The following is a 26727-nucleotide window of genomic DNA, read 5'->3' on the forward strand; positions in this document are numbered from 1 at the left end:
TATGCTTCTAAGGTTTGTTTAATGTAAGGAAGCTAGTTAAGTGAACATTTTCTCTTTTGCTTTATTTTTGGAATTACCTCAAGGCCCACTTTACCCAGCTACTTTTACTGTAAGCTTCAACAAAATAGGTTCCATACAGAGTTTTAAACACAGAATACAGTTGGTCTAAAACAGATTTTTTTTTGTTTAGTTTAACATCCTGAATGAACAGAGCATCACAAAAGCATTTAAGTATTTCATCTGACACAGTTGAGGTTTGTTGTGTGAATTTAATCATCCAGCTGGCAAAGCATGGCCACCCCACGCTTGATCCAGTGCTGAGGGTGCCTGCTGGTGGGCAAAATCATGGAAATGACAAAGTTGGTGGAGTGGCCTGTTGTAGAGAGGGTCCCCTTCCTCTCAGTCGTCTTATAGAGAGGGCAGACAAATTGGTTCTGAGGCTGATCGACGTTCTTCTTTTGAGCTGGAGGGTAGAGAAGGAAGCAAGGAAACAAGGAAAATAGTAAGCGTGTAGTCAGGAAAGAATACAGGAAAAATACTTATTCTGACAGCAATGGGTAAAACAGACATGTGAAAATATGAATTATTTGCATTTGGATTGTCAAATATTAGGTAGTGTATGAGGGACCATGGTACTTACTGGGTTTTATCCACATGATGGGCATTAAGTCAAACAGAACTTTTGGGTGCTGCTCAGCCAGAAATCCACTGACAATAGGGTGACAATAAAAGTCAATCTTTAAGAAACATCCTTGTTATAATGATCCATATTTTTTTCTGCAAATAACCCTGCTGTGAACTCCTACCTCTCTTTGTCCCATCGAGCTCCATCCAGGAACAATCCAATTACGTAAACACCATCCTCAGGGGATGTTTCTGACTCATCAATAGGGAGAACCTTTAAGTGCAATCATAAAAACAAAAACAAAAACAAAGATAAGTATGCACCGAGGGCTATGAGAGTATATTTGGTGTAGAGATAGAGAGATTACAAAGTGTGTCTTTCAACCTCATAATCAAAACCTAGCAGGTCGATGGGGATGCGGTATTTTCGGGCAAAATTCTGCATAGCCCCCGTCAGGAAGGCCTGGGTGAAGAAGAAGCCAGACAGCCAGAACACGCTGGGTTTACTGGCATCGTACCAATCCTACAAACACACAAGGACATGGACAAACAAACACAAAGTTCCATGTAATCATAGTTATAACTCCTGTTTTTGTAAATAGTATTTTTCTTAAGCAGTCTCACCTGCAAAAACTTGAGCCTTGACAGAAAGTCTGTGATGTAGCTGCCCAAAGGCTTCAGGCTTGGGTAAGAGCGCTTGGCCCACTTCTCTGGGACCTTTCCCACTATCAAATTGCCTGCAACTGCCTCCAGCTCTGCATCCATCACCACCAAGCCTTTGATAGCCTTCAGCAGGTTCTGTAGACTCAAACGGATGGTGCTGCACAGCCTGAGTGAAACAAAAGAGAGAAGCAGGTAAAACATAATGATACTGGTGATGATGTTTTTATGTGTGTATCAAAGTTCTGAACTGGTCTGTTTGTTTTTACGTGTTGTAGCGCTCCATCTCTTGGACGAGAACAGTGTTCATGCTCTCTTCATAGAGCACCGGGTACTTCAACAAAGCTGCTTCTGTGTCAAAATCAGCTGGAATCTGAAGGAAATTAGATAGTCTGTTGGTTAAAAATATACAACACAGGACAAGTGTAGGACACAAAAATTCAACCCAATCTGAAGAATACATTTTAGTGACTCAAGTCAGACAGCATGGGAGACTCACAAGCACAAGCTCCTTGACTCACTTTAGAGCTCGCTCAGTGCATAGTCTGGATGAATCCAATGCTATTTAATAAACCTGCTAAATGTTATTATCTTGGTTTGGCCTATTAGCATGTTAGCATGAGGGTATCACAAGATTTGTAAGTGTTTGATCATGAGTGTATTGGTACATGCGATTTTGAATCGATGAAAGCACCAAAATCAAAATTTTAAGGCGAATCCAAAGAGTTGTTTGAACATTTCACTGACAGTAATGAATGAAAAAGTCATGCTAAGAGCTAAAGAAAAAGTCGTCTTTGTGTGTAGATGATGAGATTTCCCAAAAGGAGTAGCAAATCTGGAGTCACCAAAATCACTATTCCTTCTCTTGGGACCATGTATGTCATAAAACCTCCAGGACAATCCCTTGCATTTAAAAAAAAAAAATTAAGTCTGAACTTCTGTGGTTGACCAACAAGTAACTATCCCTAGAGCCTTAATAGTACCATGGCTGAATGGAAAAATATGTGGTCAGCTTGCACCTTAGCGAGGATGTCATTTGCTATGTCGTACAGCGTGTTGTCAGTTCCAGAGCTACCCCCTCCCTTAGCTCCTCCACCCTGAGTGAGCAGCAGGGAATCGAACAACAGCTTCGTCTGCTGGAGATCCTTCGAAATGTCCACATTTTCATGCATCCCAAACACCTCTGGATGCTGGCTGAATGGAAGCTCCTACAACACAATAAGACACTCAATTGTAGGTGATTACATTAAAATGAAAACAACAAAAATATTAATGTATGCTATCTGTTTCTGATGTCATAGGTGGCTTATACCTTGATGAATTCGATGTAGTCGTCATAGTTAGATTTGGGAGGGGCGTGGTACTCGCCGCTTGGTGAGAAAGGGTAGCGAGGTTTCTCGATGATGTCCTTGTTGTAGAAGTCAGCTAAGATCGTCATCAAGAGCCGCCTGTCCCAGTCATCGGTCACTCGGCCCCCATAGTTACACTCTCCGGTCAGGTAAGTTATGGCCTCAAAGGGCACCTCCTCATATTCATTCACAAACAGCTACAGAGGGGGAAACATAAATGGATTTAAGATTCTTTAGGTTTCAAAAACTTGACTTGCTAGACACTGTTCAAATACCTGCAGCTGCCTGATGCTGATACGTAGGTCAGATTCATTGAAGCCATAGGGAATGTTCCAGCCAAGAGGACCAAACTTCTTCCTCTCCTGAACTAGAGCATGAAAGAAACACAGGCCATACAGGAGCTTCTCCCAAATCTAAAGGAGACATTTAAGGGTCATAGAAGGTCCCATTTATTACAAACATATTAGAGGATTAACTTGAAATTTTAGGTGATACAGAATGTGAATTAGACTCAACTCACCAGCTCTTTGTCAGAGCAGTTATTGAAGAAGTTTGGGTCGGAAACAGGATCTGACAGATAAGATTGTAGCAAGTTCAGGCGGAGTCCAGTGGGAGGCTCATTTGTCATTTTCACTCCATTCTGCAGGATGGTCACTGGAAACTAACATCAGAAGAATGTTTTTAGGTTCATAATCATAGTTATAATCATAATGAATGCACATATCCTGAAGAATATGCATAAACCTTACTTTGGCTGAAGGGTAACTTGTGAGCCAAAGGCGGAAGTCAGGATGGCAGGTCGCTGGACTGAAGTCCTCACAGATTTTCTCCAGGGTGGACATCCAGGAAACAGCCAGGTGACAGTTCTGCAAACACACCCACGTCCCGTCCTGCATGGCTGTGGATATCATTTTGGCAGCAATGGGCCCCTGGCCCTGCCCCAGAGAGATGGACTGAAACTTGGCACCACCCATGTTCTTGTCACTGGCAAACTTCAGTAAGCCTGTGGGGGGATATTGTTATTCTTCTGATGATCCTCAAGGGTTACATCTTTGACAGTCAATCATCGGTGCTGTAGGACTTACTTGCCATGGGATCCGCTCCTGGAGACAGCACAAACACAAGAGGGATGGTAGAGTTGGAATCCAAGTAGCTCTTACTCAGGTCAAAGGGGGGTGGCTGGACAAATTTCTTGCCCAGTTTGCCAGTCACGTATTTAGTCACAGCTGGCACTATCTTATCCGGCCTGAGACAGCGAACGATGATCATCTTCTGCAGCTCATTAAGTCGATCACACCAGGGAGTGGGTAGAGGAGTGTTGCACGGCTCTTTGCTGTCATAAATGGGCTTGAAGTCTCCGGGGCTTTTAATGAAAGCCTCTCTGGGGAATAAAATAAAGTATGATTCAGTCCATTAGACAAAAGGAATGTCTTGTTGAGAGAGTTTGTGATTGGTAATGCTTTTTACTTTATTCCTTGTAAGCCAGGAAGATCACTCGCTCTACAGATCTCATCCCAGCTCTTGTCCTGCAGCCAGCTGGGCTCTGGGTTGGGAATAGTGTTCTGCAGACCCACTCCTCCGGTCAGTAGGAACATGAAGTCGGAGTAATCAATCTCCTTTTTTGCTCTAGATTGACATAAAATAAATGGAAACAAAAGTTTGACATAGTTAACTACATGTGAGCATACTGTCAGAGCTAATACCAATTCTACCAATACCAGCACTTACAGGAGTAGATTGCAGCAGAGGAGGAACGAAAAGAGGAGTTTGTCCCTCTCAAATAGAGAGCGACAGACATTACAATATAGGTTATAGGTGAAGTGATCAATCAGGTATCGAAGTCTCCGCTCGAGGATCTTTGACTTGTTACTGATGGATGGAAAATAAAACAAAGACAGCTTCAGAACTTCAAGAATTTCAGAAAAGCAGAATAGTCGTCATGTGCATCACTCACCTGTCCTGAATTGAGTTAATGTAGAGGTTGACAAACCAGCTGAGAGAGTACTGGTACATTGGGTCAATGTTGGTCAGATCAGCGATGCTGAAGAACAGGATGGAGGAGTGCTTGGCTATGGATCTATAACCTTCTCTAGACTCTGCTATCTTGATTTCTGTCTTCTCTGCAATCTGCAAAATATGCAACAAATAAAGTTATATCACCAAATATCACATGGCTTAAAGCTGGTCTCATTTTCTCCAAAGAACAATAGGTAGTGCTCTGTGCATCATCCACACCTGCTGTTTCTTAGTGATCTCATTTGACATGATCTTTGCAGAGTCTAGAATCTGAATGGCGCTCTCATCCTCTAGGATATTCCCCTCAGACGACTGCAGTGTCTCCAGGATCTTGTCCTCAATTTCCTTAAGCTGCCTTTTATTAGCAGCCGACTGCAGGATTAGTGCATTTCTCTCCTCCTCCAGCTCTGGCCTGTTGAGAAAATAAACAGAAATATGCTCCAAAGAAGTGATCAGAATATATCAATGGTATACTAACATGGACAGTTTGTGAGCACTACCTCTCCTTAGCAACCACTATCCCCAGCAGCTGGTCTTCCAGCCCCTCTGGAGTGATCATGAAGTTCAGTAGAGACACCTTGGTGGCCAGTTCTGGTAAATAGTGTGGGTTCCTCAGCTTAGTGGTGATGTAGAAACGGAAATCACTAGAGTACTCAATCACACTCTCTCCAAGCCTGATGCAATCCACTCCGCCTAGGTGAAACAAATCATCACTTTGAATTTCTGCTTCTTTTTTAAATTAAAATATGAAAAGCCAAACAGTATTACTGCACTCAGGGCACCTTGTTTGAAGATTTGTTTGAGCAGCAGCGGTTCCAGTGAGGGGTCCAGCTCCTCTCCTACATTCTCCAGTAGCAAGGGGGTTCCAAACTGAATGCAGTTTTCCAAAGTCCTCATATAGTCCCCATCAGTCAGCTTGATCACACTCAGGTTGTTGTCTTTCTCTGAATTCTTCACCCACTTGTTCGCCTGACCCTGAGGATCAATCATCAAGGGCCTAGAAGGAAACAAATACGGAGGCTGAGACTGATCTAAGTATATTTTCATATTTGACCAGAAACCGTTTATTTTTGTCAAATGTTTCTCAAGTAAGCAGAGAAAGAGTTCACTTCAGAACATTTCACTATTAAGAAACTCACCACCTCCGTGAATTACTAACAATGACACCATTGTCCACAGAGAAAGAGTCACTGGGAAGGCCAGCAATGTTCCAAGCTCTGATCTTAATGGGGTCTCCCAGGGTCTTACTGAGAGCGAATTCATCCGATGATGGAATATTCTTAGACTAAAGATTTGAAGAGAGGGTAATAGGAAGGAAGCAAGCAGTTAAATATGTCTGAATTACGTTAAAGTGATGGTAAAAGAGTTAAAGAACTGGAGGAATGTTACTTGGCAGAGTTTGGTCCATGTCTTGGTGCAGTCCTGCCTGAAGCCAGCAGTGAAGGCCCCGAGGTAAGCGATGACCCCCGCAGAGATGAGAGCATCCCCGGTCAGGTTGTCGTATGTGTTCTGTAGATCATCTGCTGCCTTAGACCATCTAAAGACCAACACTTATTCAATCAATAACTGCTGTATTTAAAGAAAATGTAACAGAACATTTGAATGCTTCATTCTGACCTGGTCTTTTCTCCACCGAGACCACCAATAAGTTTCTCTGCTCTCTCCAACTTCCTTGCACACAAATCAACCTGCAACTCCAGCTGGGCTTTCTCCTCTGTCTTTTCCTCAAAAGTTTTCTGGAGGGCAGCTAAACGGTCCTCCACCTCTTTCAGTTCCCCTCTCTTCTGGTCCAGCAGGGCCATGGTATCAGCCAGGGACTCTTGGGCTTCTGCGAGGTTAGCTTTTTTGGGACCCACAACCTAAAGCCAAAAGTAGGTGTAGTGATCAAAGAATAAGTGGAAGCATTCACACATGGTTTATTATGACATGTTGAGAAAAAAACTGAGAGAAATCACTGCACCTTTGCCACTCTGTCATACACCTCCATTGCTTTGATCCACTTGCACAGGCCCTCAGCTGCAGAGGAGGCCTTTGCCACTATACTGGGGTCAAAGTCAGGATTAGTCATGTACTCAGTACGGATTTTTTGCATCACAGGGACCTGCAGTAAAAAAAAAAGGAAAAAGGAGTTAATCAAGGCAATTAAGGGTTAAATAATAAACTAAGAACATATTTTCTCAATGCTCACTGGAATGTTGTCCTTGTCATATTCCCTGAGATCTCGTAAAAAGTTCATGTCGCCAAGAAGCTTTTTGCTTGGACCCCAGTAGTCCAAAACCTTCAAAAAAAAAGAAAAGGATTTTCAGTAATGTGAGCTTTGGCAATATCTTTTGAAGTATGACTATGATATAATGATTTTCTGCAGTCTAACCTTTTTTCCAGTCCCAGCTGGGTCAGCTATCTTATCTGGCTTTATCTCCTTCATCACACACACAGCTGACATCACCAGCTTCACCCCTGAGGGAGGATTCTTCATCGACTTCACGATTGTGACATCAGAGGGCTGAAAGAGAAACAGGCAGCTCATCTTACCAAACTGTATTAACTGTGATCTTCAGAGTAGATTGAATTGTTAGAATGAATTCATGCAGTTGAAGTTTTTTTTTTTTTTACCTTCAAAGTGTCCAAGGCTGAGAGAGCAGCTTCCAGGGCAGGGATGGCCTCAGCCAAGTCACTTTCACACTCGTTTTTCAGAGCCTGAGCCTCGTCTGCTTTTATTGTTGCTGCTTCCTCGTCTACACGAACAACTTTACTTTTAGCTTCCACCTCCACAGACTCCACTTCAATCACCTGTAATTCGTCACATTAAATTCCACTAAGTATTTTTAGATAAACTGTAGATCAGGCTAAATTAACATATTTTTTTACCTCCATCATTTTAGTGTTGTCTATTTTTGCCTGTTCCAGTTTGGGCTGCAGATCAACAAGTTCCTTTTGCATCTCACCAACCTGCCGAAGAAAACAGTTTAAATTAAACATGCAACTGTATGCTAAACATTTAAGTTAACTACGAAACATGGTGCTGTATGTACCTGAGATTCAGCAAAGGCTAGTTTATCCAGGCCGTTGGTGTACCTCCGTTTGGCTTTCATGACTGTATCTCTTTTCTGAGTGAGAAGCAACTTGAAAGCTGCAATCAGTTCCAGGTAGGACGTGGGGGTCACGTAATTATGACGACCCAACTCAGAGAGGAATCTGCATTAAGAACAGAAGAGTTCAGGGATTATAGGAATACTTTACTTTTTGAATAAACGAGTGATAAAGACGTTATACCTGTTTGAGAGTTGTTTGGCGGAGGTATGGAATGTTTTGCAAATTGGTACGACTTCCTGCCTCTCGTTTTCACTCATATCCAGTGACTCCAGGAAGGAGTTGGCTACCCGCTCAAGAGCCTCCTCAGGCCATGGCTGTCAGAGCAGTGAAAAGAGACATCATTTATATGACTGTCAGTATAACAGTGTCCATTAGCTAACCTTTCCATGTTTTTTTGAAAAACAGTCAGTTCTCTCTCCGTATATGATACTTTCGGGAAAAAAAAATCCACAACCATAATTATATCACTCCTTATGCCAATTCAATACCTGGAACCAGTCAATGGTGCAGCAGTTGATAAGAGATGGGAATTGGCGCAGGCGGTTTCGAAAGGCGTCTCCTATAGGACTGAAGGCTACCACAATGTGCAGGTTCTGTCTACAGCGCGTTACAAAGAAGGCAAACAGAGTCAAAGGACTCAACTCCAAATTTTTATTACCAGCCTGGGCGATGGGACGCACTGTCTGAAAATAACAGATTGAGAAAGAGACATTAAACATAAATACAAATGGCTTTTACAGAAAAAATGTGTTGCCCTATGAGAGTATACAGACAGCCTACCTCCATAATCTCCTGCTTCTCATCAATGGCAAATAGATTGGGCACCTCCCCTGTGTTCAACACACTGTCCACGTCCTCTAGAAAAGCTTCATCTTTGATTTGAGCGTCAGTTATCAGGAACACTGTTTTCTGACCTTTTACTCCAGCATTTTTCAGCAGCATCTGAAATTAAAGAAAAGGTAGGGAGTTAGTTTATTGACAACATCTTTCAGTATTATTCTAAAAAGGAAATGTATCACAACGTAGGATAAAGAAAACAAAAAAAAAATGTGTACCTTCAGGTCATCTCTCCATTCAGTCATGCCATAGCTCTTTGAGATCTCAGGCTGGAACATGGTCATGTGGGCCATGGATGTAGCCAGACGGGTGATTGACTGGCGCCCGCTGCCCCCCACTCCTACAAGTAGAGCATTGCCTCCCGGCTGTTTCAACACACGGCTGATACGAGACAGGTGCTCAAGGACATACCTTTATAATGCAGAACAGTTCTTAGTTAGTCAAGAGAATTGCAAAGACATGGTTTCAAAACATAGCTTATAAACATACTGTGCTAAAGAGTAGGACATTACCTAAATACTTCCACATTTTATTACAGTGCATAAAGCTAAATCGTCTCTGTAATAAAATGTTGTGTACCTAAAGATGACGAGGTTCATGTGATTTTTGTGCATTTGGTTGTATTCTTCAAGACACGACTGCACTACATTTTCAAAGCTATCGATTGAGGGAACCTCAGCGTACAAACGCTCGTCATCCTCCAGGTCAGGATTCATGTAGTCCCCAAATAGAAGGTTCCGCATGTCTTCTTCAACCAGCTGAGAAAGGAGGAAAACGTTTAGATTAAACATATATTTTTTTAATAGTTTCATTCTCAGAGAGACACTTAATATTTTCAATGACATACAGTTAAGAATGTTTCAGTATTTTTGTAATTTATAAACTTAAAAACTGTGAATAAGTGTAGTTGTTAATCATATAACTGTTTCTGTACTTACTTTACTGCCTTGTTTCAGGTGATCAAACACTGGTTCGAAGGACTCTTTGAAATGGTCTTTAAGAATGCCTTTCATCAGCTGGTAGAGCCATGCTCTATCTTTGTCATCCACCAGGCGATCATAGTAGACACGGAAGACCTCATGGACAAACAGGCGAATCATCGTGTGCTTGTTCTCCAGAGACCCCTTCTTCAGCAGCAAGCAGCCTTGGATGACACGTGAGAAGTCCCGCAAGTTGAAGGTATAGTGAGACTTGGCTGGGGTAGGAAGGAGGTTCTCCATGGCTTTCTTATACACCTATAGGAATAAAATAAAGAGGATACAAGCAAAGAAAATACTTAAAAAGTTGACCAAGAAGATCCTTGAAAAGTTGAACAGTTTTGTATGTGTATTTTTGGGAGGACTCACTTCCATTGTAGCGGTCACTATTTGGGTGCCGATGGTGAAATATTCAGGTGGGAATTGATTGTTTTTGAGATAGAAGGCTACAATGCTGGAGAAGATTCGAACCATGGTGTCATCACTGAAAGCATTAATGCTAAAGATGTTGAAGTGTCGCAAGAAGCGAGATGTCACAGCATTCCTCCCACCACCAGGGGGACCCATTGCTGCGATGAGCTGGAGGTCAACAAGACTGATCCTGGAGGTGTCCTTCAGGTCGTACCTGCCGGAGTGAAACAGATAAGGCTCATGCTTAAGCATCTTAACTATAGTTAACATGGTCTTTCATCTTTTTATTATGTTCCTTATTCTAGTATTTAATGGTTCTTACCAGTTTCCATGGTCAATAAACTGTCGAAGGAGTTCCACGGGAGGCTGTGCTCCAAACTGCTCCAGTGCAGGCATGTTCATGTCATCCACAAAGATGACACACTTCTTACCCATAGGGGGACCATAGACACCCTTCCTTCTCTTATCTAATCTGGACATGATGATATTCTGGAAAACATTACAGACATAGTGCTTTAATTTGTTTTCAAATTACTTCATCTAATCATGCATCCCTAGCAATCCAGATTCTTATGCAGGAACATTTAGACTCTCTTAATGCTGACCTGAGTTTGGTTGGCGCTAGTTCGAGCTGAAAAGTTTAAAAAGAAGGGTAGATAGCGGTCCTTGTCCAAATTATTCATCAGCTTCTCCTTCACATACACTGACTTCCCTGTGCCAGTAGGACCAACAAACAGCAGAGGTCTAGAGAGAAAGAGAGGAGAACCGATCCAGTCAGATAAAATATTACTAATTCCTGGGTCAAGTAAAACAAGGTGTCAATATGTCTGGCAATAATGAATGTTCAGCATTTGTGTATCCATTGTGCCCCCCGTAGAATACTAACACTCCATAGCTGATGCAGCGGTCCATGAGGTAGGTGTAGCGAACCGTATCTATAGTGGGAACAATGATCTCTTGCACTTTGGTGTTTTTGTCCCCAAGGTTGACATTTTTGATGCCATCGTTCCAGTGAACCCATTTGCCTTTTCCTTTAAACTGTCAAAGAGATTACAACCTCAGTAAAACTGATTAAACACCTGAAACACCTGTGAATGTTGTCATTACTCAGTACCTCATAGAAATAGTCATACACCAGGCCTTTATCATCCATTGGACACTCCCATTTCCCTACAGTGGCAGGGATAGGATGTTCTACTTCCCTTCCTGATATAGTCTCTCTAAAGAATTCACTAAATCTCTCTCTGCTGTTTGCGTCACAGCTGCCACCCACAGACCAGACCAGGGAGAAGGTGAACCCTGCCTACAAAGAAAGAGAAGGTGTTGGAAAGGAAATGATTAACTCAAATGAAAAGGGCAAGTTTAAAAATAATCCATTAATGCTTAAGGGTGCAAATGTCTCATAGCAAGGTCAATGTAAAATAGTTTTTACAGTTAATCAAAATAAAAAATGATTCAGTTACCATGATCCAGGTGCGAATATTTTTATCCCCTGGAGCTTTCTGCACAGGCTCAGAGATCAACATCTCAAACAGTCGACACAAGGACACCACATTGTTACTGTTGCTAGTGGAAACAACTTCCTGCAGACAAAAACATTACTCAGCAAGTCAAACTTCTGTGTATGTATAACAGATATTGTGTCTGGATGGTTCTGAGCCCTGGGGTCACTTACTCTGCAGTGTTTTCGCAGCATCCTGAGAGCAGGTGGCAGGAGCCAGTAGAAGAGCTCCAGGAGGAGAGAGCGGTTCTCCGGGCTCTGAAGAGCCTCAGGGAGAGTGTTCAACCAGGAGATAACTAAGGGCTCCCAGCCTAACTGAGATGGTTCCATGTAGATCATGCCACATCGGCTGACTGTGGCGGGCTACAGTGGAAGGACATAACATGAAAACAGAAAAAAAAACAACAAACATTGAATTCAGTCCTTTAAATAAAGCATGGTGTACTGTAAATTCCCATTGTCTAATTGAAAGTAATTCATCTTATTTGGCATCTCAGTAATGTAAATTGGTATCCATTCATCTTGCAAAAGTTAAATAAGTTATTGATGTCACACAGTTACTCACAGAGGCCTGTGATAGATCCATGGCTTCAAAAATCAAACTCATCTGATTTGACATTTGAATGATCTCACCACTCATTAGGCACAACTGTGGAAGAAAAGTAAAGCATAACAACATATATATAACAGAAGTACACATGAAGAGCACATGAGAATTATATTACAAGAATAAGTATGTACCTTTTTGTTGTCATCCAGCACTGTATTCATGCTCTCAATCCATAGTGTATCAACAGGGCCGTCAAACACCACCCATTTACGATCTGGTGTTTCAGCTGATGCAAACTCACGAAATGTGTTGGCCACAATCCCGTCTGTCCACTACAAATTTTGGAAAAACAAAAATCAAAAAGAATGAAGGTGCCTCATGTTGTCTTATGTTCTACCACTGCAATTTATACATATTGTGGTGGAATTTATCAATAAACTGGAGTCTGGACACAGAAGACTCAGGAGAGTCTGATGGCTTACGCTGAAATAGTTAATGTAGAACTTGATCAAGGAGAAATAACAGTACACAGGCAGGGGAGTGCAGTGCAATGCCAAGTCAGTTCTCCAAGACAATTCCCAAGGCTTGGTACTTTATCCCCGAGGACGACAATAAAGTTAGATAACCATATTTGGACAATAGGAAACAAAACAATTGGGAAGAAGAGTAGTGCTCTAGTCTGGAGACACTACGTCAGTCTAAACATACAGATAAAGACAGGAGCAGGGAGAAAGGCCTTGATTACTACAGTGACCCTGTCTCGCCTCTCACCCATTAGCCTCGGCTGACATTGGAAGGAAGTTACTCTGCCCCTGACACTTAGACTGGAAAGATACAAGAGTTAAACATTCTTACATACATACATACATAAGACTATGAAAATTCCACGACACATATAATACTGCAATACTGTTTAATTCCACTGCTTCATTTTAACTTGGTGTTACTTTTGCTTGTTGTTTTTATTTATTGTATTGTGTTGTTTTATTTATTGTGCTTTAATCTCTCTGTAAAGTGACCTTGAGTGTTGAGAAGGCGCTTTTAAATAAAATGAATTATTATTATTATTATTATTATTATTATTATTATTATTATTATTATTATTATTATTATTATTATTATATGATTTAAAATAAATGAGAAGCTCCAAGGAAGAGGTCTACCTCATGAGAAACTAGGTCGAACTGTCCAAAGAGCTGTCCCATGGTGATGGACTTAGGGTTCAATGTCCTGTAGATAACCTTCTCCTCCTCTCCATACCCTCTCTCATTCATGAGGGTCAGCGTATCAGCGAGAACATGTAGCACTTTGGTCTTTCCGGCAAATGGTTCTCCCACCAGCATGAAGCTGGAAGACATGGAATACTTTGATGCAGTATGATGTTTCAAATATTCACTTCATGACGTGCCCCATTTGTGTTTAATGCCAAGTAAATATTAATATACTTGACAGAATATAATGTACAGTAACAACTTAATTATATACAACATACCCATGTCTGACTATCATCATTTCATAAGTCTGGATCATCTTCTCCAAGAAAACTTGTGTTGGCTGTACATTGTGGTTTTTACAGCACTTGTCTGCGGCCTCCAGAAACAGCTGTAGAGGATATGGGAAGAAACATTGATTCAAACAGGGACTGTTTAATTGATTTCTGTAATAGACAGCCATTATTAGATTCAGGATGAAGGCATGAAAGAGGGTCATATCATATCTGACCTGATAGTCAGCCTCAGGAAGTGAGATGCCTGGGAACAAGTCACTGGTGATTCCATTGAACAGTGGAATATCGTGGGAAAGAAATTTGGGCTCATTGACATCCTTAATGGACCTTAGGAGCTGCAATTGATAACATTTTGAAAACAACAGAAAGGGTTCAACACTTTTCACAAGTATGAAAAGCAATAATATGCTACATTTCATGGTTTAATTTCAGCACAAATACCAGTATGTCCTCGTTCTCATCAGGATACTTGAGCTTGAGATTCCCTGCAGCCACAAGAACAGCTTTCACAGCCCTCATGCCGTAATCATAATGGAATTGGGAGGACAGCTGCTCTGAGCACAGCCTGTAGGTCATCACAATCTTCACAGAAAGAGGTTTGGCATTGAGGAAGCCATAAGAATAAAGGGAGATCTCTGCGATTAGAGCGTAGTTTGGGACCATCATGGCAACTGTTCGAAATAACACCTGCACAGAGAAATGGAAGAAATGATATGACCATGTGCTCCTGCCACTATTTCTCAGTCACAAACTACTTGCAGTAATGTGACATTATACTATGTGGGTGTAAAAGCACCATCATTGCATCACAGTGAATAATTCAAAGCTGGCAAGCAGACTGGAATGATTCAAAGATCTGGGATCAAATAAAGTGATTAACTTCATCAATAATGCAGAAGAAGAAACAGCCAACATCAACTGACTGTGCAGATCCACAATGATTGATAAAATGTCATTTAACTGAGTGGAGACCTTAAGATTGTCTGGGAGTTCTGAGCGTCCTGCATAGCCGGGGTTCATTGTGATGGACACAAAGCAGTTTGGGTTGAGTTTGAGCATTGTCCCTTCAAAGTCGAAATACTCTAGTTTCAGCTCGATGGCTCTCTGGATGCACAGAACCTGCTGAGCCACTACAGACAGCACCTCCAGCTCAATGCGGTTGAACTCATCAAAGCATGCCCACGCACCAGATGAGGCCAGACCTTTAAAAAACTGTGAGATATAGCAACAAAGTGCATTAAAAGAGATATTTTTCCATTACAACTATAACACTATAATTAACAATAACACAGCTGGTGTTACTTTGCCCATGGCGAGGTAATCCAGTCCATCAGAACAGTTGAAGACCACACACTGCACAGCTAAAGCTTTGGCAAGATCTTTGGTGGTTTCAGTCTTTCCCGTTCCAGCTGGACCCTCGGGCGCACCACCCAAGTGCAGGTAGAAAGCCCCAATCTGAGAAATAGGGAGTTTGACGTTACTTCATCTGCTCGTTATTATTACAATAAAAAAGCAAAAGGTAACTTGTCTTGTGTTGAGGCCTTATGTCTGACACTTCACCAGTGTTCTGTAGCATCTGTCAGTCAGCGGCGTGATGACCAGCCGTGGTGAGTTCCCCAGGTACTCGTAGGCGTACTTAACGTCACAGTTGATTATGCGAACACGAACATTTTCATTGCTCCAGTAGTAACGAAGCTGAGCAAGCCATTGGAAATCTGTTTCACTTGACACACCTGTTAAAAAATTACAATTATAAATCTTATTTGGTGACCATAAATTTGAGCATTACTGTATTGCAGTCCATTCAGAATTCTGTGCTACCATTCTCAGTCAGCTCCATGACCACATCCCTGGCATGGACATCAATTGTGACCAGCGCTCCCAAAGTGATCCTTGTTTGTTTGGGAAGTTTCCCCCTCACAAGCTCCACGATGTCATTCAGCTGACTCTGGAGCTGCTGATTGTAGGTTTTCAAACCCTACACAGAAAAGGAAGTTGGATTATTCTTCCACTGTTTCCACAAAGTGTCTTTGTTATAATGTCATGCTCTTTAAAAAGGAACAATCAAAGTGATATGCTAACTACAGCACTATTAATTGATTAAAAGTAATTGTTAAATGTAATGTTATTTGAAATAGTTGTATATACATAGTTCCCAACATTAACCCCAGAAGAGAAACTGTCAGTTCTCCTGGGGGAAGGGTCAGCAGCTCCTCTGGCTGCTAAATATGTGTCTGCCTGTCACAGCCTGAGGGACGCACCATCCCATGATATTTGATTTTAGGTGAAGGTTTTATGAGCATACCGAATCAAGTGAGGACATTGAGATATGCTGTATGGGTAATCGTTCATTTATGCGTATAAAATATGTAAAATATATAATATGTAATTAATATATATGTAATGAATATAATATGTAATGAATAAAATATGTTATGAATATATATGTAATGTATGTGTATGAATGTATGTGCTTTGGCAATACCATGTCTTTGTTCATGCCAATAAAGCAAAATTGAATTTAAAATTGAAATTGAAATGGTTCTAATAATTTTCTATTATCATATTTAGAAAAAAAAATCGAATTAAATGGGGATAATTCATACATCAGGCCCTGATCTGATGGCTTCATGAACCTCCAAGGTCCAGAAAATCTGGGATGTGCAGAGGACCACCTGCCCAGGCCACTCCTTCACCCACTGGCTCCGTGCAGTCTCCGCATAGGCCTGTACAAACACATCTCCCATTAAATACACCCAAAAAGAGCCTCAGATAAAGGAATATATGACACACACCCAGCATGGTGACATCAGTGATTACACACCAAAGTAGTTTGTATTAAAGGGAAACAGTGATCTCACCAATCTGGACCGGGCCACTACATCTCTAACACTTCGAAGCATCACATCCTCCACCTGCACCAGCCACTTCTCCACTGCTCCTTTGGCTTCAGACGTGGAGATATTCTGGATCAGCTGCACACGCTCCCCCTCACTGCTGTACATGGCCTGAGGAAAAACAGAATTAATTTATTAAAAGTTCATCAACCATGCTGTCATGTAACCATAACATTGTGTGTGACTGTCTTGCCTGGATATCCAGATTGGGTAGAAAGTCCAATTTGGAAATGCCCTCAAAGCATTTCTTCAGATGAGGCTGCACTAGCAGAGGGTCCTTTGTCTCTGATAGGATTTCCAACATTTCATCATTGGACAAGAAGAAGAACCTGGCAAATATTGATAGTAATATTATTACCTGTGATATTATTATAGAATCAAAAAAGGAAGAAATACAAAATCGATTTGGCTACCGTGGAAAAAAGAGACGCTTCTTCTCCAGATATGCATTCAATCCTTTCATGATGCTTTCAAGGAGGTTGTTAGAGTCTTGCAGTTTCTCTAATAAACCAGGCAGCGAGGTTGCTGGCAGAATCTACAAACACAAATCACTAGTTAACAGAACAGTTCACCTTTAAGTTTATGTTTTGTCAAGAATTAATTTTTTTTTTTCAGGAGTACCTTTGAGTCCTTAACACAGTGCCTCATAATCTCTTTCCAGTTTTTGTCAACAGTTTGGAAAAGTCGTCCCTCTTCAGGAATCTGCTGCATGATGTCCTGAGAAGAAAAAATGGGCTCCAGATAAAGCCACTGGGCCTGCACCTTCAACCATTCATCGATGGTTTCCTGGATTCGAAGAAGACGCTCTTCCCAATGCTGAGGTGACAGAACAAACAGTTAAAATGTCTTCAGGGATGGGTACAGGCAGAGTCAGAATTACTCTGTTTCAGTAAAACTTGTTCAATTATTGATTGAAATTGGGTGAATAAATTCTCTAGAGCCTGATGTTCACCTTGATCTCATTTTCAAATGGTTTGATGAATGGTGAGCCCCTCATAGTCTGAGTCTTCACAATCTGATCATCCAGCATCGTCTGGATCTCGTCCAAAGCTGTGAGGATGGACACTCCTGTCTCTCTGTAAGGTTGATGGTGGAAAGAAACTCCATCCCAAATATGCACCATGGTTTGCATAGCCTTCTCCAGGGAAAATTCCTGTTTAGACAAGTAGAGTGTTTGTTTAGTATTAAGCTCACTGATTTAAGATTTTAAGTTTTAGCAAACAATGAAGGCAAGGTTTCAGGAGTTCTCACTTTACTAGCAGCAGCACTGATCGACTCAAACTCTTCTAGGTAAGATGTCAGGTTCTGTTTGAGAACTTTACGTAGTGTAGTACCAGAGTCTGGGGTGAGGTCGTACCCTACAATCTCTGACATCTGGTCCCAGTGGCGAGCTCGGATTCCCATATTACACAAAATGGACACTACAGGGATATGGTTCTGTTGATACATTCCACATAATGGTTAAACATCAACAAAAAAAAAACACTGTGTGTAATAAATTCCCTTTAAATAGTTGCATAAACAACCTTGAAATCTTTGATCTGATCCAGAACAGTGGAGCACAACAGGACTGATGGGCTTTCCTGCTTCCTAGGACTGTCCACACTACCACGTCGCGTAGGTGTCGTAGACTTCCTCTCCATCTCTTGCTCAGCCTTATTCTGTTTCTGTTGGAAGAACTTGAGCATCTTGAAGACCTCCCTAAAGAACTCATCCACCTTCCCTTCCATGCTTTCACCATCGAGGTCCTGGAAGGAACCATCCATCCATCTATTCACAAAAAAATTATAACAGATTACCATGTGATGTTTGATTACAACACAGTGTGTGCCAGATTAATAATAGACCTGTTCTCTGTGCGCTGCCACTTCAGTACAAGTCCAAACAGCTTCTGATATGGTTCAATGCTGTCTTTGATGATGTGAACTTCTGGGTAAGACGTTTGCTCCCATTTGTAAAAGTCCTCCTCTTTGTTGATGAAGGCGATGTCCTCTTCAGCCTCGTGGATAAGTTTCTGAACTGTTTTGACGTCTCTAATATACTGCCCAAAAAGTAATGAACACAATTACTTTTCCATTTGATCAAACAAATGTGCCAAAAAAGAGTTTAGTTTAGTTTATTCACACACATCATCATAGATGTACATCTATATATATGTTTAGTAAACAATTTCACAATGGTTGGATGTGTGGAAAGGGGTGACCCCAAGGAAGCTATTTAAAGCTTTTAATAGGGGGCCCAATTTCCCACAAATAAAGTGGCAACAGACAAGATACAACAACAACATACTTACAGACATATAGCAAACACACAGCAGACAATCCCAATATTGTGGTTACATACATAGATTAGTGCGTGCATTGATATGATCAGTAAATGAATCATACATTGCCAAGAGTTGCAGTTTTAGCTTTTTCTTGAAGATGGAGATGGAATGTGAGAATAACATTGTGTTCATGGTGCTTTATGTATTGCTGCTTACATTGTTCTGATGCACAAAGGGGTTCAAAAGTACATTTCTGTTTTGCTGAAATGCAATGATTTTCTTCCGCAGAGGGAGGTAAAAGATGAGCAGATAGTTAGCTTAGCGCTGAATACTGAATGTAATGGGGAAACTGCAACCCTTTGTCCTCATGGAATATTCTGACATGATTTCATTGAAGTCTGAAACCACTTTCAAGACCACAGAGATAAAGTTTAAGCTGAACGAGGAGTTTGATAGAGACCACCGCGGACAGTCGAAAAACAACGACCACATTCACCCTGGAGAGTAAATTTACTCTCTTTCTTTCTTGATCTTAGATTTTAAAATATTTTATGTTTTAATGCTTATGTTTGTTTGATGTCATATTTTAAATTGGATATTTTCTGACAAGGTATGGCGTTATGGAATTAAGTTGATATTGGATCTACAATTAAGTGTTGGGCTGTTGGGCACCCTGCGGGGGTGTCAAGAGGTCTTAGCCAGCTTCGGCTGTGACTTGACACGGAACAGATTCAGTGTGTGAGTCTTAAAACTTGGAAAGAAGTTCTGAGATGAATCGAACGATTAAAGGATTATTTCAGTTAAGAAAAGATCAGTTGTGATTCTGTGTCCAGCGGGACAGTAAGACTCTGCAAGTTACAGACTTCAGAGCAGCTAAGGGGCTGATTATTTATAATAATCCCTCCTAATTTAAATAAATAATAAGACCCAACACTATTTACTATGTACGTTAAGTTACATAAGTACAGAGTGAGAGAGAGAGAGAGAGAGAGAGAGAGAGAGAGAAAGAGTGTGTGTGTGTGTGTGAGAGAGAGAGAGAGAGAAAGAGAGTGTGTGTGAGAGAGAGAGAGAGAGAGAGAGAGAGGGAGAAAGAGAGAGAGTGAGTGTAGATCAAACATAACTGGCCGCATATAAAATTTAAATGTTTGAAGTGTTTGCTGAGTGTTTTTGTTGATTGTTACTGTTCTGTTTTTTGTTTTTAACTCTGTAAAGCACTTTGAATTGCTCTTTGTATGAATAGTGCTTTATAAATAAACTTGCCATGCCTTTCCTCAAAAATTGTAAGAAGCTCCACCTACCTAAAGCTCACTTTCTGACATGTTATGTCCAGGAGTGCCAAAATAAAATGTTATGGGGGCTTATATGACAGACTATAGAATGTCTTGGTCAGGGGCAGTAATGTCTTTGAGAATAAATCATGTTGCTAGGCATATTTTGTTAAATATGTATGCATGTAGGCTCACTGTATAATGCATGTAGGCTCACTCTATAATATAATATTCAGTCAGAAAGCATATAAAATACCCACAATGACATAACTATTACTTGAATGGTATCTGAAAGTGCCAATAACTCTGTACCTGCTGCATCATTTCCAGCTCAGAGCAACATGGAAACTCCTCAGTCCTACGTCCCAACTTTTCCAGCAGTGAGATTAATCTCTCTCTTCTGGCAATCAACTCCTTTTCGCCTTTCTGCTTGGCTTTCTTCAGCACCTGGAAAAGGACCAAACCGTCCAGACAGAGTCAGGTCATCCATAAAAAACAACAATGACATAATGTCGCCATCAGAGACAGGAGTGGTACCTCATCACTGAGCTCAAAGACTTCAAGGATTTTCCGTGGCCAGAGAAAGACAGCAGAATTAATTTCCTCATCCTGTGCATCAATGATGTAGACATCCAGGAGGTAGATTAATCTGCAGTAGCTTTCCTGTTGAGACATGTGTAATAAATTAGGTTAGGCCTGATGTACGATTACTCACTTAAAAATAGACTGGTGTTTGATACAAGTAGAAGCAATAATTAGGTCATTCACCTTTATTTTCTCATTAAGCTCTTCAATACCCTTTGTCTTATTCAAATTAATGTAATTAATGAGCTGACTCATGGCCTCTGTAGTCTCTGGTATTTTCAGAGCGTTCTCTTGGAGGGTTTCAAATTCTGAGCAGATCCTTCGAACAGACACAAAAAGAAACTGTGAGAAAAATCTGAACATTTTGAACACCAACAGGAAGCTTTTTAAAACGATGTTACCAGAAGTGACTCACTGTAGATTCTTCTCACGGTGGTTGGTGATGAGTTTCTTTAGAAGTATTTCAACATAGTTTTTGGCTTTGCCGGCCAGGCCCTGCTTCAGCTCTTCACAGTCCAGATGGACCATTGTGAAGTGGGCTTTGGCTGGGAGGCTGATAATCTCCTTTGACAGAGCACGAAACTCCTCCACTTGCTTTAAAAAGAAGCAACATCACACTTTGACAGTCACCAGAAAACTGGAAAAATGTCAGAGTACTTATAAAACATATGAAAAAAAATGAACCTGTTTCTTACTTTGGTGTACTCTTCAAAAGAGTGCTCTTCCTTCATGAACTTCTTCACTCTAGCATGTGCAGTTCCGTTGACTAACCAGTCATACTTATCAACTGCAAAATAGAGCAGAAAAAGTCAGTAAGAAATGCAGTCAAAGTCATGGGGCGGTCATAAGAAATAACTTGATTCTGAGATGCATCACCGTAGTTCTTGAGATATTTGTCAGGTTCTTCTAGATTCTTGCAAACAGCTGTCTTCAAAGTGGCCTTTGCCCATGCGAGGATGTGATCAGCAACCTTAGCGTCCACAAATGAAGATGATCCTTGTAGCCATGACTGGACCGTCTGCACTTTCTGTGGGTCACAGTCAAAAATGTTAAAAATATCATTAATACAGTTTAGATTAAAATCAAACAATAATGTAGCCTTTTTCTTTGAAATCATTGTTACACACAAACGTACCTGCAGTGTATGCGTGATGGCTTTGAGAATCTCAAAGACAGAAGCTTTCAGATCGTGTAAGGTGGGATAAATTTCCATCTTTTCATCATCAAATGTCAAAGCCATTCGAAAGATGGGCAGGCGGTGGCCATTGTTTGGATCAAAAAGGCTGACAAACTCCTCCACACTTCGATGAAGCATGGATTTCAACTGGGAATTTACAGGAGACAAACTGTTATGACTCAAAAATGCTTTCAAGGAACATGCAAGCTGACTGCTATGATTTTCATACATTTTATATTTCCAGATCAGACTCTCTGGCAGGCTTTGCATTTAGTGACAAAACACTTTTGTATTCATTTTTGTTTTGATAATGACAGAAAGAACCTATATGTAAACAGTTGATCATTCTGACTCTCCTCTCCTCTAGCCAAAGCCAAGATCAAGCTCAGTTCAACAAAATCTCACCTGATTTGAGATGAGGGTTGAGGCACATCTGAAGAAGGAGTCATGTTTCTCCTCTTTGATGCTCTTCAGTGTTTCCTTATTTGTTAACAAGCTGATGACTTTAGGAAACCATGTATTCATGATACGATCCTCTGTCCTCTTACACTGCAAAACCATTTTGTTCTGAAGGCTCTTACAGTCTACAGGTCCTGAAGCTCTGAACCAATACAAGTCAACAATATATCAAAAGAGAACCTTCAATCATCATGTGAAATGCTATGGCTGGGCATTTTAATTTTGTAGTTCCATGCATGTGTGTTTTCAGTCCTTACCGACATTCAGAAAAGTCAACCAGGATCAGTGTAGAAAATGTCATGTAGCCAATATTGAGGAGAGTTGGCATTAAGGGATGAAGAATGTGCAGATGTTTTTGCATAAGCTTGCGGCTTTTGATAAAGCTATGATGCCAATGTTGGGGGAAATCAAGAATTCTGTAAAAGATGGTGATGTATTTTAGGAAACAGCATTAAAAAAAACAAATCCCAATTTTTTTCAAACTTTCATAAGACAGACACTCACCTTGTTTGGGTGGTTGTATGTTTTTCAGAGTTGGATCCTTCTTTCTGTGGATTCTTCAATACTGTGTTCACTGAATGGGGGGGGGGGGGGGGGGGGGGGGGGGGGGAGTGATATGACACATGAGTTCTCTACATACTCTGCAAACACAGATACATCCAAACAGGGGCGTTGCACAAAAATATGAGCCCTGTTCAAAAGCATTCTCTGAGGGCCCCTATTGCATTGGTGGCCACTCATTGTTTAGCTCTGAGGGCTCCTCAAACATTACAGAGTGCCTTTAATACAAAATACTTTTTTCCCCCCAGTCCGACACCCCTGCATGTACCTGTATGCCTGACGATCACACTGTGGAAGTTGTCGCTGACTTCTTTGCAGAGCTCTTGTAACAGTTTTTGGGTCTCAGGGTTCTCTCGAAGTTTTTGAGGGACTCGGGCAACTATGCCGTCTAACCAGTGTTGCTGGATTGGAGCCAATGGGCTGCTCTCTACACAGCACTTCAGGAACATGTAGTTCATCTGCAATTGGGATTGAAGTAACTCAAGCACAGCATACATTCACATGATGATTCATTTCTGAAGAGGTGAGATTCAAACCAAAAAGGTAACTTACACTGCGCTTCCTCTCTTCACTGAGCATCTGAAAAACAATTATTGAAATATGTCACCATGCAGCTGTATTTTGTAGGTTTGTATGTAAAATGTATGTGTGTGTTTGTGTGTTTGTGTGTGTGTGTGTGTGTGTGTGTGTGTGTGTGTGTGTGTGTGTGTGTGTGTGTGTGTGTGTGTGTGTGTGTGTGTGTAGATGGACATACAGAAGATGGCAGCTGTGGCTCTGGTGACAGGCTGCGTACTGCCCCCCTCTCTTTGCTCTGTCTGTAGGCTTCCATAGCTCTCGACACCCTGTAATAGTTAATTGAACAAACTCATCTCAAAGCCCTGATGGTCTACATAATAATTTACTCCCTTAAATGCTGGGATACTTCTCTCACACTCGTAGTTATTGCCAGTGGTGGACAGTAACAGATACATTTACTTGAGTACTGGACTTAAGTACATTTTTGGAATATCTGTTCTTTAGTTGAGTATTATTTTTTGGGGATACTTATTACTTTTACTCCACTATATTTAGAAGACAATTATTGTACCTTTTACTCCACTACATTTCTATCAGTGCTCTAGTTACTCACTACTTTTGCTTTGAAGTCAGCTGATGAATTTCCTTCTCTTTTCTGAAATCTGATCCCTAAGACAGAACAATGTGTTTGTGTATTTCTGTTTGTCTCAGTTGTTTAGCCGTACCTGTATATCGTGCGTCTCCATGGTTGAACGTGGGGCAAACACAGAGCAGATTTCACCCAGATCAGGCAGTTAATTTAGAGGTGGCAATGATGGCTATAATTCTACACCTGAGCACCCATGGTCATATCTTCAGCTCGTGTTAGAGGGTTTTGAAATGAAGAATGATACGTATCGTTTGAAATGTTCTTCCTGTTTCCCACTCTGCCCAAACATACAAACATTCACTGTCCAACCTGAGAAAGCGTTTTGAGCTATGTAACGTTTGTTTCATTCCAGATGAACATTTCAAACTAAGTTGTCTGGAATTGGAGTAACTTAGTTGCTGTTTTTATTCCATGGTCTAGTTTTTAGAGATTTCAAGTAATGGTTTCTAAATAAACATGATGTAACAGAATGTACTCCTATATATTCTTGACTTCAGTATTTTTAAAAGCAAGTAGGCCTACTTCAGTACTTTAACTCAAGTAATAATTTGACAGAGCAACTTTCACTTGTATTGGAGTAATATTTGACCTGGAGTATCTATACTTTGACTTAAGTAATGAAGCTGTGTACTTTTTCCACCACTGGTTATTGCTAAAATTCTGATTAAGTAGCTGCCATAGCTAAGCTAAAAACGTACAATATCTGCTGGAGTTGTTCTTCTTGCACTTTACTCCTTCTGTACCGCAGCACTTTCTTCTGATCACTTATCCTTTGTGCTATCTCCGCCCGTGCTGCAGTTGCCTTTGCAACATCATCCTGCTGCTCCTGTGTGCCTTCAATCGGGGGCAGTACTGGAAACCTCGACATGCCCTTCACCTTTTCTGCTTTCAAAACTCCTGGAGAGGTGGCCATCTCCGTCAACAGGCCACTAAAAGAATCAGATGTAAAAAAAACCAACTAGAGATAAGTCAGAGTTAATGTATTGCAACGCTAGGCAAAGTCACCATAGTCAATAATTCTGCTCGAAAACAACAACAACAATAACAGCAAGCGTACCCTTTCCTTCATTCAATATATTCCCGGTGTGGTAAGTATGTTTATATCTAAAGTAAATTACGGAAACTTAACATCCGGAGGAACATTGAGTCTGAAGTTATGAGCGTCGTAACCGTGGAAACAGTAAACGATAGTAATTGTTGGGGGCGGGGCTTGTTTTTATTACCTGTTGCCGATAAGCTCAGGTTCTTTGTCCGTAGTGAAACATCTGAAAAATATCAAACCAGGAAAGACAGGAAAGAGGGAATACAAGATAATAAAGCAGTCATTTTAAAGTATTCTAATCAAGAAGGGGGAAGTTGTTAACTGGTATTAAACATAGTTTATAAGTAGATTTTTTTTTTGCTTTTGTTTTCAAAATGAAACCCTTTTCTCTATAATGTTCTTATTAGAAATAAAAGGGCCAATTATTAATTGTAGAAGAACAAACATGTTTGTTACACAAATTTTAGAACCTTGTCTAAAAAGAATGATCATAATGATGACATGTCTGTGAAGGTTATGAAGGACATGGCATTTCAATCTATCCACAATTTTTAAAAGTTAAGTGTAATTTTGTAATTTATGGATAGTTTGCTTTCTTCCTTCAGCAGCTTATTTGCTGTGCAGGCTCCACGACTGTGGAACGACCTGCCTAAGGATCTCAGGCAAGCTGCATCAGTATCTTCTTTTAATCACAGCTGAAAACATATTTTTTATCGAAAAGCCCTCCTGTTATATTGCTTTATCAACGATATTACATGTATTTATAATCTACTCTTTATATTCATGGTTTTCTTTTATTTACTCATTGTTTTATTTGTTTTACTGATTTTAATTTGTTTTATTGTTTTAATTGCTTTTAGTAGTTTCTCTTTTACTCTTTTATTCAGCTGTTCCTCTTAAATTGTCTTGTCAGCCCATATACTCCCTCCACCCCCATGCTTTGTTCTCTTTATTGTGGGTTTTTATGATGTAAAGCACTTTGTAACGTCTGTTTTGATAAGTGCTTTATAAATAAACTTTATTATTATTATTATTATTATTATTATTATTATTATTATTATTATTATTATTATTATTATTGTGTTTAAATGTTTTTTTATTGAGGTAGCAATAATAAAACATTCAATGTTACAGATATTTTCCTCCTTTTCAATTAAATGAAGAAAAACAAAACTAACAAACAAACATACAAGTCAACAGATGTAGTGAGTGACACTAAAAGAAAAACAACAACAACAACATAAAGGAAAAAATAATACTTAAAACCACCCACCCCTCCCCACCTCCACCATACCCACCCACCCTGTCAGGACTGTACTTCCTGCCACTCCAAAGGAGGTAATTTATGTTATGTCGTAATTAGTTTAGTTTTTTTTTTTTTCCAATATTCAATATATTGAAGAAGGGGAACCCAAGTCTTGCCATACTGCCCTAGATTGTTTGGAAGTGAGAGCCGAATTCTCTCCATATGAGAGAGTTTTACCATTTATTCTAACCATACTTTGACAGGTGGAGCCTCTGCTTTCTTCCAAATTATTATTATTATTATTATTATTATTATTATTATTATTATTATTATTTTTATTATTATTATTAATAATAATAAATTATTCAAGTTTTTAGTTAATGACACGAAAAACAATACTTTTAGATAATGTTTGAAATAAATCTGTGCAGTGCAATCTACCAGTATACTTGATCTAGATATATCAACACGTACAGGTCTACTGAGGGAATTTAACAACAACAATAATAATAATAATAATAATAATAATAATAATA

General features: G+C 40.3%; 1 protein-coding gene across 1 annotated transcript; it reads right to left on the reverse strand.

Moving 5' to 3' along the window:
• On the reverse strand, window positions 1-25069 carry dnah12 (dynein, axonemal, heavy chain 12). The gene is made up of 74 exons (XM_034696077.1): window positions 24961-25069; window positions 24602-24832; window positions 23493-23580; window positions 23291-23317; window positions 23007-23196; window positions 22682-22751; window positions 22435-22593; window positions 22124-22319; window positions 21677-21865; window positions 21418-21568; window positions 21237-21328; window positions 20957-21135; window positions 20725-20860; window positions 20494-20619; window positions 20269-20403; window positions 18270-18463; window positions 17949-18192; window positions 17674-17859; window positions 17375-17575; window positions 17044-17238; window positions 16836-16957; window positions 16616-16751; window positions 16387-16533; window positions 16132-16251; window positions 15347-15503; window positions 15086-15258; window positions 14828-14980; window positions 14498-14737; window positions 13967-14212; window positions 13741-13860; window positions 13511-13620; window positions 13182-13365; window positions 12210-12350; window positions 12034-12117; window positions 11643-11831; window positions 11431-11550; window positions 11082-11270; window positions 10854-11005; window positions 10573-10711; window positions 10290-10456; window positions 9926-10181; window positions 9518-9814; window positions 9159-9337; window positions 8798-8990; window positions 8523-8684; window positions 8231-8425; window positions 7923-8056; window positions 7682-7844; window positions 7518-7598; window positions 7263-7439; window positions 7021-7152; window positions 6838-6927; window positions 6610-6750; window positions 6267-6508; window positions 6039-6186; window positions 5789-5934; window positions 5432-5646; window positions 5150-5342; window positions 4869-5061; window positions 4588-4760; window positions 4362-4502; window positions 4101-4259; window positions 3719-4014; window positions 3383-3636; window positions 3154-3294; window positions 2909-3046; window positions 2597-2830; window positions 2304-2492; window positions 1554-1657; window positions 1249-1453; window positions 1010-1147; window positions 807-898; window positions 641-708; window positions 1-463 (listed from the first exon to the last, which is right to left on the reverse strand). The coding sequence occupies exons 2-74, from the start codon at window positions 24814-24816 to the stop codon at window positions 270-272; spliced, it is 11925 nt and encodes a 3974-aa protein (XP_034551968.1). The 5' UTR covers window positions 24817-24832; window positions 24961-25069; the 3' UTR covers window positions 1-269.
• Between the last annotated feature and the right edge of the window lie 1658 nt (window positions 25070-26727).

This window comes from Notolabrus celidotus, chromosome 11 (genome assembly GCF_009762535.1).
Source record: "Notolabrus celidotus isolate fNotCel1 chromosome 11, fNotCel1.pri, whole genome shotgun sequence".
Lineage (NCBI taxonomy): Eukaryota > Metazoa > Chordata > Actinopteri > Labriformes > Labridae > Notolabrus > Notolabrus celidotus.